Here is a 15,516-nt window from a genome sequence, read left to right on the forward strand (position 1 = left end):
GGCAGCTGCATCAAAATGAGCTCAAGATTGCCACTTTCGTGTCATTAAGAGCCACTTTCCTTTCATTTGAAGCCTTACTTTACAGCCTCTCGACAAAGACCACCAACTTCAAGCAAAAATCACATCTCATCCAGCTCAAGTTGGTAAATTTTCAATAGAAACAGATTTTGAACAGATTTTCAATAGAAACTGACAGCATAGCCTAGCTGAATGTTCTTTGGCTGCTTATTTCTCTCCTGACTTTCATTATTCTTTGCGCTACCTGACTTCGGTACCGAGGGCCACACAATCCTAATTGTAGACCAGTGCTGACTTTTTGAAAAGGTTCTGCAGAATTCTCATTTATAATAACCAAGTAACTCCCAAAATAGCTCATTATGACACTCTGCAAGATAAGCTTTTCTTCTGACCACAAAGAATCCCACCTCTCGGCATTAAAAAAAAATTGTATTTGATTTTTTTAGGAAAATAGTACAACAACCAGCTTTAAATGTAAGCTTAATGCCAGGGCCGTAGCTGGTGGGGGGGGGAGGGAGGAGGGCAGCCCCGCCAATGTGGCATGCAGAGAGGGTGGCAGAACTGCCTCTTCTACAGGAGGAGCGGGCCAATTAGGAGAGGCAATTCTGCTGCCCTCTTTGCATGCCACAGGGGCGGACGCTAATGAATGGTGGACGCTAATCTGGTAAACCGGATTTGTCCCCCCATTCCTCCACTTGAAGCCAGTTGGGTGACCTGGGGCTAGTCACAGCTCTCTTAGAGCTCTCTCAGCCCTACCTACCTCACAGGGTGTCTGTTGTGGGGAGGGGAAGGGAAGGTGATTGTAAGCCAGTTTGATTCTTCCTTAAGTGGTAGAGAAAGTCAGCATATAAAAACCAACTCTTCTTCTAAGTGACTTGAAGTCTATAGCTGTCAACTAATTTCTCTGTGTTCATTTTTTCTCCATAGAAAATGCTCTTCATGGGTCTTTGTTGTTGTTCCTTATGGTGAATTGTTCATTAATATTTTATGGTGAATTGTTCATTAATATTTTCAGACCAGGAGCTTTCTTGTACAGTCAAACCTATGGTTTGTCTAGCTTAGGACTGTTAGCTCGGATCGCAGCAGGTCTTCAGGGCCTTAGCCAGAGGTGATATAAAGGTATGACCTTGGAACACAAGTCTGGAGGCCCCCCTGCACTCGCAACTCAGCAGCCCCCCCCAATGCAGCTGTGTACCTCCAGTCTTGACCTGTGTGTGTGAAGCTTGTTCATCTTTATTTTTTAAAATAACCAATTCTAATGACAACACTTGCACTAATGTTTCTATGTGAAGACGACGTTGTGAACATAACAGAAAAAAGCTACAGAACTGGAAACGTAGTTCTGCTTATAAAAAATATGCCAGAGAGCAACGACAAAATCTGTTTCTTAATGAGTGGCTAGACCAAGACTTCTTTGTCTGCTAAACTAGTTTTCTCTTCTGGTCCCCAAGCTCATACTGTGTTTTTAGGAGCTAACCAGCCAACAGAGAGGTCCTTTAAAAGTGAGAATGAGTATACCAGATTAAGAGGGGACGGCTCAAGTTTCACAGAAGAAGGTATTTGATGTGACACCTGCCTTTGCTTGCCTCTCTGCCAGTACATTTGAGAAATCCATTAGGAGGGAATGTTTGCACAAGCTCTCACCGCAACTAGCCCAAAAAACTCCGTCTTCCTCCCTTTCCTCCTCCCACCAGCTGTCTCCGTTACTCCATCTGACTTCTTAACCATCTATGCAGGATTTTTTTAAAAACTCAGATGGCCTACTGAACACTTCTCATGATGCTCTCTCATGAAAACCTTCTCCTTACCATCAGCTGCTCTACTGTGTCCGTTCTCCCGTCCCAGTGAAATGTACAGGGTCTGAGACAGGATGCCATCTTTACCCATGTCTCAGCATGTCGAGTCCAAGGGCCAGGATGACCTACATACCATTAACTTCAGTTAGAGCGATGATTTACAAAATTGGGTCAGGATCCGCACCAGTGGCTGCCAGCTGTTTTGAGGGTGGGTCACTAGTTTGGACACTTCAGCGGGAAGGGATTAGGTTTGAAAGGGTGCCATTTCTGGATTTGGATTTTAAAAATTAACAGGGGATCACAGAACCTCACCTGTGAGTCCGCTAGATAAAACAATAGAGAAACACCTATTTAATGAGCCAGTGACTCCTCGATCCTCATTCCATGATAATATACTGTTACTTCTATATTATCACTGCACATTTATGTAGTGCCAAAAAAGTACTATACGCCACAATCAGATTAATCTTATTATGAGCCTTTATGTTTTAGCATGCTACAACTCCATTATCCTTCAAGCAATGTGACAAAGCACCAATAACATACATAAACCCACAGCATTATTATATATTTTTAAGAGTCATTTTGAATGAAATCAAGTCAGAAATACAAACAGTCTTTAAAACATGACATACATTTCTAGGAATCTGTAGGATTTTGATCAGGTGATTATGACTATACCCATCTAAAGCAGTAATGGGAAATCTGGGCATTAATTCATTCTTCATATTTATTTCTCACCTGTCCTCCGAAGGGATTGAAGTGATGTGTAGCTACAGTTACTCCTTTTTCCTTCCTCACACCAACATTGTAAAGCAGATTAGGGTGAGAGATTAGGGTTGTTTGCCCAAGATTAGGGTTGTTTGCTTTTCTGCTTATTTTGTTTCTTTTTTCCTGTTTGAAGGACCTCTTCTTTGTTTGGCTGCTCTGGCTTGAGCGGGCATTAAAATACAGCTCCTTCTAGAACAAGCGGGCATTTCTGTTTAATACTGACAAGCCAGCCTGTGGACAACTCCCATGCCTCAGTAAATCAGTGGTTCTCAAACAGTGAGGGGCACCCCCTTCCACTGGCCACCTGGATGTAGAGAGGTTCTAGGAGGGATAGGATCCTGAAGCAGGTGATACCTTCTTTCCCCACCACAACAGGGTATCCTCACTGATTCACAGCAGATTTGTGGGAGTGACTGCATCCTCAGTTCTCCCATCAGCCATTGTGACCCAGAAGAAAGGAATTCATGGGAAACTGCTGTTCTGTTGTACCTTGTACGTGGCTCAATGAGGAAGCCAGAGGTATCCTCTTCTACTGCCAATCCACAGAACTTTAAATGCAGCAGTAAATTGTATGCCCACGATGATATGCAAGATAATAAGAGGGGGGGGTGTTTGGGACATCAAAGCCCAGTGTGTATCTATACATTCATGCATTCTATAGCTGTTGCTGGGTTGGGGGGGCACTGAATACAGAAGAGGTTGGGCAGGATGAGATAAGTAAGTTGGAGGTGAACTTCTTCACTCAAAAGAGCATTCAGTGTTTCTCTGTGCCCCACTGCCATGCAGGGGCTGCCAGCCAGGTCCACACCCTAAGAGCTATTCCTTACATTTGATGGGTTTTTTCTAGCACAGAACTTTCTTTTGTGGAGATTCTCTCCTTATTGCAACACTGCAATTCTGAACAAGCTGCACACATGCATGCATGCCAAAAACTTAGTGCTGCAGTTCTTAATTTGGATCTCCATTCCCAGCCTGTATGGAAGCACGTGTATATTCTGAAAATAAGATCCTTCCGAAAAGCAAGCAGCTTCAGAAGGGGCACTTTAAAAAATGAAAAGAAAGAAACTAGAGTTCCTGCTTGCACATTCTGGAAGCAAAACATTTCAGACTACTTTTATATGACCCACGGCAGTGAGAGAAAGCGTGATATCTACAGTTGGACTTCATCAATTCAAATGCTCAAGCACTTGGGACAGCAGAGACCAGAACAGCCTGTGAATTGAAAAGTATAGCCAAATCTCCACTGGCAGACTAGCGGAGTGGAAAAATATGTTTTCAGTCTCTGGGATTTATACCAGCTCTCCAACAGCAAAAGACAGCGCTGGCTCCAAGGTTCTCCCACCCACGCTCATGGAAAAGTGACATGAAATTTCTCAAACAGGCTAATTAAAGCAAGATTGCTTCAAAAACATTTTTGAAATAAAAAACAGCTCCCTTGGCAGCATGGCAAAAAAGCCTCCCCCAATGCAAAATGTATTAGCTGTCAGGAGAGTCTTTCAGTTCTAGCAACTGGATTCAAGGAGAGGGGAGAGGCTAACAAAGACATAAAAATGATTTGCAGCAAACATGTTTAATACTTCAGGAATGTCTTGGCATCATATAAGTAAAATTAATAAAAAATAAAATGGAGGTATACTTCAGAAAAGTAATTAATCCTTCTCAGACAAGGTAGAGAGGGAGAGCCACGTCTCCACAGGGTATTACAGCTACAGGGAGGTTAATTACTTCATTTTAGGAAATGTACAGCACATTCCATAACTCCTGCTGCAGAAATCTGCATCTTTAGTCTCCCATTCCCTTTTCCATGGGAGAAAATAGTGAGCGACACAGAAAATGAGGCAGGAGGGGAAAGAGAACGAGAACTGAAAGAGCTTGGCTGTTATTGGCACATATTTCTCTGATCAACAAAATATAAACTAGAATCAGGAAAAATTAATGTGCATCTTGGTGGTCTGTATTCATCACAGCCATATTTGGATCCCTGAGCCAAGGCGAAGGCTCCAGAACTGGCAGAGATGTGCGTGCACAAAAGCCAGTCCAGAGCTTGTTTAAAAAAGAAAGAAAAAGAAAAGAAAAAGAAACAGCAGCTGAGCCAATGAGCAAAAAGGGAAAAAGGCAGCCCAACACTTCTGCAATCCAAGCTACGGGGGGCGGGGGGGGGCCAAATTTTTTTGCAGATGGAAAACAGCAAAGTTTTCTTCTATTAAAAGACCTGCTTGTAAAAGGAAGAGACAACTCAAACAGAAAGTTTGTTTCACAGAGGGTAAGAACGGCCTTTGAAGGCGAAGCTTGACTCACGGCTTCTGGGACTTATTCATAACTTCGCTACTCTTCTGTTCAGTTCAGTCACCATTTTTCCTCCAAATGCTTCACAGGTAAAACGAAGATAACTTTTCCCGGTTCATAGGAAAAAAACGGCTTCCTCGCTGATAATGCAAGCAAATGGCTATAGAGAACTTAAGGAATGCCACCGTCATCCAGAGAGGCACCACAAGCAACACTGTAACATTAGCAAATTTTAAAAATTCAAATGAACTGTGACTTGCCAGAAGTTACTAAGGCTTTCCCAGTTTGTGTTTTTAAGAAGAAAAGGAAGAAGAGTTGGTTTTTATATGCTGACTTTCTCTGCCACTTAAGGAAGAATCAAAGCGGCTTACAATCACCTTCCCTTCTCCTCCCCACAACAGACACCTTGTGAGGTAGGTGGGGCTGAGAGAGCTCTAAGAGAGCTGTGACTAGCCCCAGGTCACCCAGCTGGCTTCATGTGGAGGAGTGGGGAATCAAACTCGTTTCTCCAGATTAGAGTCCACCTAGGCTTGCCAGGCCCCGTAGCTCCACCATTGGGAGCTTTGCGGGGCTGCGGTGCGCACACGCGCCTGGCGTGGCACACACATACACCCCTGCGCAACATGCCTGTATCACTTCCGGGTGTTTCCATAGAGTTTTAGCTGAGGTTGCCAGAGCGTTCACGTCGCTTCCGGGTAAAGGCATTAATTAATTCTTCATATTTATTTCTCACCTGAAAGTGATGCACGCGCAGCATGCACGAGAGCGTGCACGCATTGCCCGTCGGCCCTCAACTTGTCGGCGGGCAGCCCGGTGGATGGGCGGGATTTTACCCGCCACCACCGGGCACTTGGCAACCCTAAATCCACCGCTCCAAACTACTGCTCTTAACCACTACACTACGCTGGCTGCTCTCTTTCCTCAGCAACATCTGATGCAACAGCTGGATGGCCATCTGTTGGGAGTGCTTTGATTGTGGGATCCTGCATGGTGGGGGGAGAGTTGGGGTCACTGGGGATGTGGGGGGGAGGTAGTTGTTAATTTCCTGCACTGGGCAGGGGGTTGGACTAGATGACCCTGGTGGTTCCTTCCAACTCTATGATTCTATGATCAGGTGATGAGATAATGAAAAATTAAGCTGATATAAGCATACATGAATGTATCTGAAACATACGTACAAACTCTGCAACTACTATTCTAGTCCTGCTATGCATCTTCCTTTTCTCTTTAGGGGATGGGCTGTGGTTCAGTGGTAGAGCATCTGCTTGGCATGAAGAAGGTCCCAGGTTCACTACCCAGCATCTCCAGTTAAAGGGACTAGGCAAGTAGGTGATGGGAAAGACCTCTGCCTGAGACCCTGGAGAGCCGCTGCCGGTCTGAGTAGCCAATACTGACTTTGATGGACCTTTATGGTTTGATTCAGTATAAGGCAGCTTCATGAGTTCACGCATTCATTAAGGGAAAAACATACATGAGTCTTCTGCAATGCGTATGAAGTAAAGTAGGCATACCCCTCCCACCCTGTTTTGAAGCAAGAGGCATGCCTGGCTTTTACCACTCGTAGTACTTGTGTGTGGTGGGGGACAGGGCTGGCATCCAGTCTGAGTAGACAATACTGACTTTGATGGACCAAGTGTCTGATTCAGTATAAAGCAGCTTCATGTGTTCACGCTCTTAATGCTGCGAAGACACTTGTACGGCGATTCTCACACTACTATTTATCAAGCCTGTCAACACAACAGTGATGTGGGAGAGATCACCTCTCTCTTTAAGAAGTAATATTTGTAGTGTGTAACAGTGCTGTTTCACATATTCAAGATTATCAAAATATTTATACTGCGCCTTCAATACAAATCTCCAAGGCAGTAATGCATGAAGTGCTTCTTTCAACACAGGTACACTATACGTAGGAAGCTCGAGCCAACTGTGGCTTCCTTCAGCACATATTCATGGTGCGAAAAATATGCATTTGCCACACACATTATACTGCTGGTGATTTGCAACCTTGTCTTCAAGTGTTCTCCATTTCATAAGGGACTCAGGCTTTTGGATGGAAAGCATTAGCCTTTGGTAGAAACAAATACAATAGAAAGTCTCCAAGCATTCCATACTTTCATCAAACCATCAGCAACAAAGGGTCACTGTGGAAAGGTGGAACGTCCAGGGCCAGGAAACCAAACTAAACCAAACCAAAAACAGGAACCTCTTCCAACGCAAAGCAGGATATGAGATACTCCCCGATAATCCCCATTTAAAACTACAAAAGTGCTGAATGGTAGAGCTCATTGATTGGCTTGCAGTAAGCTTTTTCTTAGTAGCGGATGTACTTCACGGGGGATGTCAGCAAATCTCTTCAGTCTGAAATGGATACAAGACCCAGCTTAGGAGGCTTCCAGACACTGGCTTAGATCTAGTGATGCATAAGCAGACACATAAACCAACTTGGTGCAGTTCCACTTGTGCAACAGTGCGTACAAAATCTAGCACAGGAGCCCCCAATGTGGTGTCTGTGGGTGCCATAGCACCCACCAACAACTTTTCTGGTGCCCACCAAGTGTTTTTAGGAAGTGGGCGGGGCCAGGTAGGGCTTTTGGCCAGCAAGGCTTTGTCAGAGATACAAGTTGCTCATAATAAGTTTGACAGAGACAGTTGCCAAAGAGCTGTCAGATCAGGGTCATCTAAGCTGATGCAAGAGGCAGCAAGAGGCTTGCAGGTCCCAGAGTGAACTGCAGCAAACCAGATTTAGGCAGTAGGCTGATGCAATACTGTGGGCAGGTCTACAGGTGGCCTAATTGGCATCTGGTGCAGTACTGTATATAAGTCTGTATGATAATTACTCTGTGTGGGGAAATATAGTGGAGTAGGTGTACGTGATGGTTGTTTTTATCTGTGCACTGTACAAAATAAACGTGCACTGTTTTCTACAAAGCCAAGGAGTTCTGGTGGTGTGTTCTGGATAACTGCTAATCCACTAGTTCCCCCGTCAGGCTTCTGATTGGCTACTGATGATTTGATTCGCTGTGCAGATTTTTTAAAATGTTGGGTTGGCAGCAGCTGCCACCAAAGCACAAGGATCTGCACTGTTTTACTGAAGTTAAGCTGTGGCAATAATTTTGTGACTGGCTGTCTCCTGCAGCAGTAGGGTTGTCAGGTCGCCCCTCTCTTCCAGCAGGAGGCTTCTGGGGCAGAGCTGATGGTATCGCGGCATGCGCGTCACTTCCGGTTTACACCCAGAAGTGCCGCATCGCAAGGGGCCCTTTACCACTCAAACTCACAGTTTGAGTGGTATAAGGCCCCTCGGGATGCGGCGCTTCCAGTTGTAAACCGGAAGTGCCGTGCCACGGCATGTACACGCGTGTGAATGTGTGCCCACAGACCCTCAGCTGGTTGGCAGGCAGGGGGAGTGAATTGGTGGGGGTTTGCCCATCACCACTGGGCACATGGCAACCCTATGCAGGAGCCATTTTGTTGATGAATCCACCTTGCCATGTCAGAATTCTAAATGTGCCCGTAGGCTCAAAAAAGTCAGGGACCCCTGATCTAGCCCTATATATCATAGTGCCCAGAAATTGTTTGCACAAGATCTTCCTCAAGCAGAAATGCAAGTGGGGATACAGTCAAGTTTGGCTTAGTGCAAGCGGCTACCACGATCTTTCTGTTGCGTTTCTGCTTACACAGGAGCTCTAGCTCCAGTGGACATTTTGCTCTGGATCCAACCTACCAGTTGGAGTACTGACAGTAGTAGATACTAGGAAGTATCTCAAAGAAGAGGAAATACTTCCTGTTTCAGGTGTTTAATGCTACCAAATGCAGTAGCTATACCACAATGCTCTTCTTGGTTGTCCATGTGAGCTAGTAAGCAACCAGCCCTGAGATTGGCCTCCTGAGCTTGTGGATAGCCAAGGGTCTGGTGCTCTTATTCAAATTTCTGATCACACACAAATATAGTCTGGAAAGGCTCATAGTTCCCTGCTCCAGTCACATATATCACACACATTCTTCAAGTCTCCTCTTCTAGAAATGTGCCAGCCAGTAACTCAAAATACATCTGATATGCATGTGTTCTCGTTTTCTTTTTTTATGGTGCACACATACAATGTATGCTAAACAGACATCAAAATCATGTTAAACAGACATCACACCATACACTATACTGACCTATTTTATATCTATTTAGTGAATATCTAGATCACCTTTTGACCACTTCTGGTCTCCAAGGTGGTTGGTTCACAATGACATCAATCTCACGTCTTTGTTACCATGATAAACCCAGGGACACCTATATATTTTCATTTCTTTCTCCCTTTCACTGTAATCCTATCCTGGAAGTTCTTAGAGAATGAAAATGGCTTTTCAACATGGCTATATCAAGGGACTTATCAGATTAGAGGCCCTGACACATGCAAAATGAAGAATGGGGGTTGGAGGTGGGGATTGTTGTTCTTGAGAAGACAGCTGCAAATTCTCAGAGGTTCCCAAAAATGCCTCTGAACAGGGGTCACTGCTCACTGGCTCATTTGCAAAAGGCTCACCCCCAGGTGCTTAGCTTCAGCTAAGGATTGCTTTGCTGACAACCTTTAGAATCAGAGACCAAATGTACACACAAAGCACTTTTCAGCACTTTAATATGTATATCTGTAACATTGCAATAACATCTGAGCAGGTTTGATAAAATTTTAGACTTTTAGAATTTGACTCAAGGCAACCTAGTTTCTAAAGCTGCCTCTCTGTCCTCTGAATTACCATACACAGACTTCAGTTTCCCTACTGTGAATTAGAGCTGTTCACTTTCTTCAGAGTCACGCTGCTTTGCTTATGCTAAAATTGGCCCGCATCAAATACATTAGCAAATATGCCACTCATACATTTACTGGATTGCCCATATTTGTTTCTACCTTTGAGGTGGTGCTTAACTTGCTAAGATTTCAGGCAATCTTGAGAAGTGACAGGTTAATAAGAAATAAGAAATATACTAGCAAATATACTAGCAATGCAATTGTTAGGCACAGTTACTCCAGTCTAACCCTATTAAGTTCAACAGAGTTAGACTAGAGTAACTGCATAGGATCGCACCATAAATGCAGATTTTATATTCTAATTAGCTGGGGGCAAGAAAAGCTATGTCATGGACGCAACATGGAAAATACCATGCAGGCCGAAGAGAACCCTTCTGCGATAATCGATTCAACTAATTATTTTACTTTTTTGATTTTGAGCACATTTCAAGATCTTTCATTGCAGTTTTTGGTCGAAGACTGAAAAATATTGAGCTTCAGCACTGAGAGTAAAGAAACAGACAAAAAAAGGACTACGGATGATAGAAAAGAACTAGGACTGGTGCTAAGGGGGGAAATCATAAATTGAGGAGGACATCAGAAGGACAGCAGGAAGCAGCCGGGCACCCCTCCATCATGCCTAGACCCAACTCTGGGTTGAAGACCCCCCTGCTTTCTTCTTCTCAATTGCCACTGAGAATGCTATCAAAGGGAAGAAGGGAGACAACCCTCCTAACTGCCTAACTCTAGCTCAGCTGGGAATCCTCTTAGCAGCGAACACCTTGGACTCAATCGTAATTATCATTCGTAATTTTGATTCCTGTGAGCTGCTTTGGAAGCCATTTTTAATTGCTGAAAAGCAAGACAGAAGTCTATGAAATAAATACATAAATGTCCTACTTCTTGACTACCAGAATACCTTTCAAGCCCCTTCGTTATCTAAAAGTGTAGCAGCAATACTCTCATGCACAGGTTTTCCTTCGCAACCACTTGAGAAAGAAACATGATTTGTTCACAACAGAAAATTCAGCAGCAGCTCACACGTGACGTTTTCCTTCATCCGGATAACATCATGGTGTAGAAAAGAAAGTGTATATACCTGTGTACTCCACTGCATGTGAAGAGTGCTTATGTAGCCATGAAAGCTGTTGTATGCATCAGCTTCCAAACGTGTGCCATTGCGATACTACTCCTGCTTTAAGAAGGGCATTTCTCCTCCCTCCCTTTCTTCTGCCAACAGCTATATAACAATAGCCAATTTATCCCCACCTTTAAAAAAAAAAAAGAGGGGAGGAAAAAGAAAGAGCAGCTACAGGAATTAACTGCTAGTCTAAACTAGTTCTCTAAAGCAGCCTGAGCAGGGACCAGCTGAAGCGTGCCCACCAGCACTCCGCACGAAAGGCAAGTCCCAAGTCCCAAGGCTAAAGTTCATCTGCCAACACGTCAAAAATATTGGCAAGGATAATCCCTTGCAGACAAAGCGCTTCTGGGTAACAGGAAGGGTGAGATGTATACATGACTGTCAAGCTTTCTCATGAAGGCAGATCATCCAGGCTACACTAGAGCCACTTTATTTCTGCATTTTGACAGCTTGTCTGACCAAATCTACTTCTGAACGTGAATACTGTATCTAACATCACTAGCTGTAACCACTGTCTTCTTTAATTAAACTTGTGAATAAAATGTCCACAGCAAGAAAACCAAGCTGTGTCCATGAATGGTTCCACAGATATTCAAGAAATTTTACTGCTTTCTTCATAGTGGAAGCGTGCCTCCCCTGGCTTGCTGTGACACGGAGCTGCAGGGGAATGGCATAACCCAGGTAAGCTGAACAATGACAGCTTTGTCCAAATAATTTTTTTTTTTAAATTGAGAGAATACCAAGGAGGCCCAAAAGCAAAAACAACTGTGCTAAGAGGCAGAGCAAGCACGGCTTTCCCATTCTCTGCTAAATGCAAACCATGCCTTGAGTAATCCCATCCACCTTTTCACTCCCCTCCTCTGCGAATCCACAAGCAAAACACAGCCCCCATTCTGCTCTGGAATGCACTCTTCGAAACTTAATCTAAGTGCAGAGCTCAGTCCAAATCCCCCAAAGGCTGCAACCCAATGGCAGGCCCCTCCCACGGAGCCTTGGAGCTGCTGCTCCATTCCACTGAGCTTCTCCTTTTCTAACCCAGCCCAACCTAAACATTTCACTTCTGATTAATATCTTGATGACAAGCCAATAATTCTTGGCTTTGAAACAAAACCAGCCTCTGTTTTGAACAAATGTATCACCTTCATATTTTTTTAAAAGGCATATCTCCTTTCTCTATTCTCTCCACACCCTGTGGTGCCCTGAAGAGGGAACCCTCCTGTGTTTCTAGCTGAGACTGGTTACAAGGCAGCTCTGTCCAATGACTAAATGCAGATAATAGCGTTTGCCTCATGGGCTTGCTCTATCAGAAATGCTTCCCATTAACGTTACCAGTATCCCAATTTGAACACGCTTTTTACTCAACAGGAGGTACAGACTTATTTGAAAGTGCCAATGTGAAATCGGGTGTGCTCAGGGTCCCTTCGAGACCAAATTCAGAGATGTTCTGAGAAACGTGCCTAGTGGTCAAACTGATATGCAGCTCAGGTCCAATACACATCGGACATTTATGCTTGGTAATTAGCAGCATGTTCCAGGCTGAAATGGCCAGCATATTTTTTTGAGTTTTTCCCACTGAACCATCATTCAGGAAGTGACTGCGAAGCCGGCACATACCTGCTTCGCATTTCTTAAGAGCCCCTTTAATGTGACCTTTTGTGTTTGCTCTGCCCCTGCCGAGAAGAATCCCCTCAAGGAACCATGCAAAACCACAGCAGCATGTTAGCTATGCACATGGCCGTTGCTAATGGCTATGCAAACAGGAGCAGGTGAGTGGGGGGAGGGTGGAATTTCTCCTTTTGTGGCGGGACCGTGAATAGGCATTTTAAAGGTCGCATTTAAAAAAAGAGCTTTGAGTGAGCATCAAAAGTGACCCTGCATAAATGGTCATTGTGACATCCAGTCTCAGACCAGAGTTTAAAACAGTGACACCTCCTACAAATAGAAATGCAGAGTACTAGATCATCTGCCTGGTACTAGAGATATGATGCATACATGTGATTCTGCTTGCCGAGGAACACAGGGGCCTAAAGGATCGTGGCTTCATGGAAAGCAGCAAAGTGACTCACTTGCTAATGTCACCATGGCTGGAACACTGGCAACAACGCCTTCAGGCATGCGGGCAATGCACTGGTATCGGCCCACCGTGCGGTTGTTCAAGGCAGTGATGGTGAGAAGTCTCTGACTGATGTGGATCCCCAGAACTTCATCTGATTCAGGCAGCTCCTTTCCATTCAGCCTCCAGGTAACGCTTACTCTCAGAGGTTCGACCACACATCCCAGGCTCACCAAGCTGCCATGCTTCTGGACAATAGAGGCAGGCTGAACAGAGATCTGAAGGGATTCACCTGCACAGAAGAACAGCCAAGGAAAATTCATGAGCGCTGGCTTACAAAGAAGGGGATATTTGCTCGAACTGTATTCCCTTTAACCCAGCTGTCCACATTCTAACCACCTTGAATTTTTCATGTAAAACCGTTCGAGGCAGAAATACAGAAAAGTGAAACTAGATGATGTGGCTATTATAACTCTTCTTACTGTCATTAGGTAGCTGGTAGCTTAGGAGCAAGAGAATGGAAATAGATCCTATTCAAATACTAGGTCTCCATCCAGGAATATATAGAAGAAGAAGAGTTGGTTTTTTATATGCCAGCTCTCTCTACCACTTAAGGAAGAATCAAAGCGGCTTACAATCACCTTCTCCAACCCCAAAACAGACATCTTGCGAGGTAGGTGGGGCTGAGAGAGCTCTGTGACTACCCAAGGTCACCCAGCTTCATGTGGAGGAGTGGGGAAACCAACCCGGTTCACCAGACTAGCATCCACCGCTAATGTGGAGGAGTGGGGAATCAAACCCGGCTCTCCGGATTAGAGTCCACCACTACAAACCACTGCTCTTAACCACTACACTACGCTGGCATATACATGAAGGATGACATTTGAATAAGATGGATTTGCCATTTTGGTGCTTACGCAGGGGCAACTGTTACTCCAGGTAAATTAAATACGATTCCCAAACAGGTCAGGATTCTTAATGACCAGTAAGTAAGCCAGGTAACTGAAAATTATTACTGAAAACTATGTTACAGAAGATGTCTACGAAAAAGGCAACATCTGATAATAGTGATGGGGCCAATCCCTTTCAAAAGTGGAAATAAATAAATTCTCTGAAAAATAGCAGCTGTCTCAGGATAAAATGGTAAAATGAGACTCACTCACCCAGTTTTACAAAGCAACTAGCAAATGCAAAGAGGAAACAAGCAGTAGCAATCATCAACTGGTGTTTTCCTGATATCATTGTCATCCCAAGCAGAGAAGTCTGGGACAAAATAAATCAAGTGGGGTTCCCATAAGCTGCCCAGAGGACGTAAAGACAGGAATTCGGCTTCTTGGGCTCCCTGGTTTACAGAGACAGAGAGAAAGAAGGGGGAAAAGAGTAGATTAGTCAACAAGCAAGAGGAAAATATTTCCAAGCCATATTTCTATAGCCCAGTAACTCGTCTCTGCAAGTAGACTGTCTTAGTACAAAGCAAATATGGACTGTTTGTGTCATGTGCAGGAATAAAGTCCTTAATCTTGCCTTGTCAAATGACCAGTTCCCCCTTACCCCTTGTCAAATTGTACCATTTTCTGTACCATTTCCAGCTGCACTACCTATTGATGTAAATAAGCAAATAAGGAAGCCAGAAGTCCCCTGTGAGTCATTGGGAGAATGACCATACATATTCTGCTGATCTAGTTCTTGGCCAGTAGTTAAAGCAGCTGGAGTTGAAGACACTAGCAATTGAAATCTTATGGTCTTATTGCAAGGACTGTTTACAAGAGGAAATAATAACAGTGGCTGCAGCACAATACAAGTTTGTCAGTGTAACGTCAGCATGTTTCCTAATGACATCAGTAAACAATACCATGGAAGAGCCATGAGTGATGGTACTTTTCCAATACCTGTCCCCAGAAGATTTCAAGAGGGTCAAGACGTCAACATGACCACAACTATAGGCATCGAGTGGCAATATGACTACAATGAAATTTTTTCAGCAACATTATTGCACATCTACTTGGAATCAGTAGTTATTGCTTCTTGGAGCAGAGAAGTCATTGGGTAATCCAAGCAGAAGTCTGTCTCTAACCAAACTGCATTAATGGGACCATTCATGGGAAAACACAGGGATTATCCACACGTTATAGTCACATGTTAGAGATCATTACAACTCTTCCCCTCTCCATAATCTGCAGTTTCTCATTCATTTGCAGAAAAGTTGACACGTGAACATGAATCATGCATACCTCCTGTTGCATCAGTTCTACCCAATACAACTGAAATATTCCAGCAAACTGAAAGACTCATCTAAGGACTCATCTAAGGATATTTTCAAGAGATAAAATAAGCACACGTCCAATCAAGTTCAGTTTAACTAGCTTCTTTTGCCAAGTTCTGTTACCACTTTTGGCTGTAATTACAAAAAAAAACATTTTGGTTTAATCACAGAGACAAATGGAGAGATTTCCTTAGCCCTTGGGCTCTTTGTCATAAAATAAAAAAAATACCAGTAAGACAGTAAAGAGGAAAAACCGGGGGAGGGGGGGGGGAGAAGAGTTTTGGAAAGAAATTACTCTGAAATTAAACAGAGACAGAAAAGAATGATATAAGCATACACTAGATACTAATTAGATAGTGCTCAGATATTATAACAAGGAAAAAATATTTTACAATACCAGATCTTCACTTCCA

At 43.8% G+C, this 15,516-nt stretch overlaps 1 protein-coding gene across 2 annotated transcripts in view; it reads right to left on the reverse strand.

Annotated features, from left to right (window-relative positions):
• The window catches only part of BOC (BOC cell adhesion associated, oncogene regulated), a 37,216-nt gene extending 23,078 nt beyond the window's left edge, over positions 1–14,138 (reverse strand). For both annotated transcript variants that reach the window (XM_056858449.1, XM_056858448.1), the window contains exons 1-2: positions 14,004–14,138; positions 12,854–13,132 (exon numbers count right to left, since the gene is read on the reverse strand). In XM_056858449.1, the coding sequence (XP_056714427.1) occupies positions 12,854–13,132; positions 14,004–14,088 (364 nt within the window). In that variant the 5' untranslated portion in view covers positions 14,089–14,138. The remainder of the gene's footprint in view (positions 1–12,853; positions 13,133–14,003) is intronic.
• Positions 14,139–15,516: the final 1,378 nt, after the last annotated feature.

This window comes from Euleptes europaea, chromosome 12 (assembly GCF_029931775.1).
Source record: "Euleptes europaea isolate rEulEur1 chromosome 12, rEulEur1.hap1, whole genome shotgun sequence".
Taxonomy (NCBI): Eukaryota; Metazoa; Chordata; class Lepidosauria; order Squamata; family Sphaerodactylidae; genus Euleptes; species Euleptes europaea.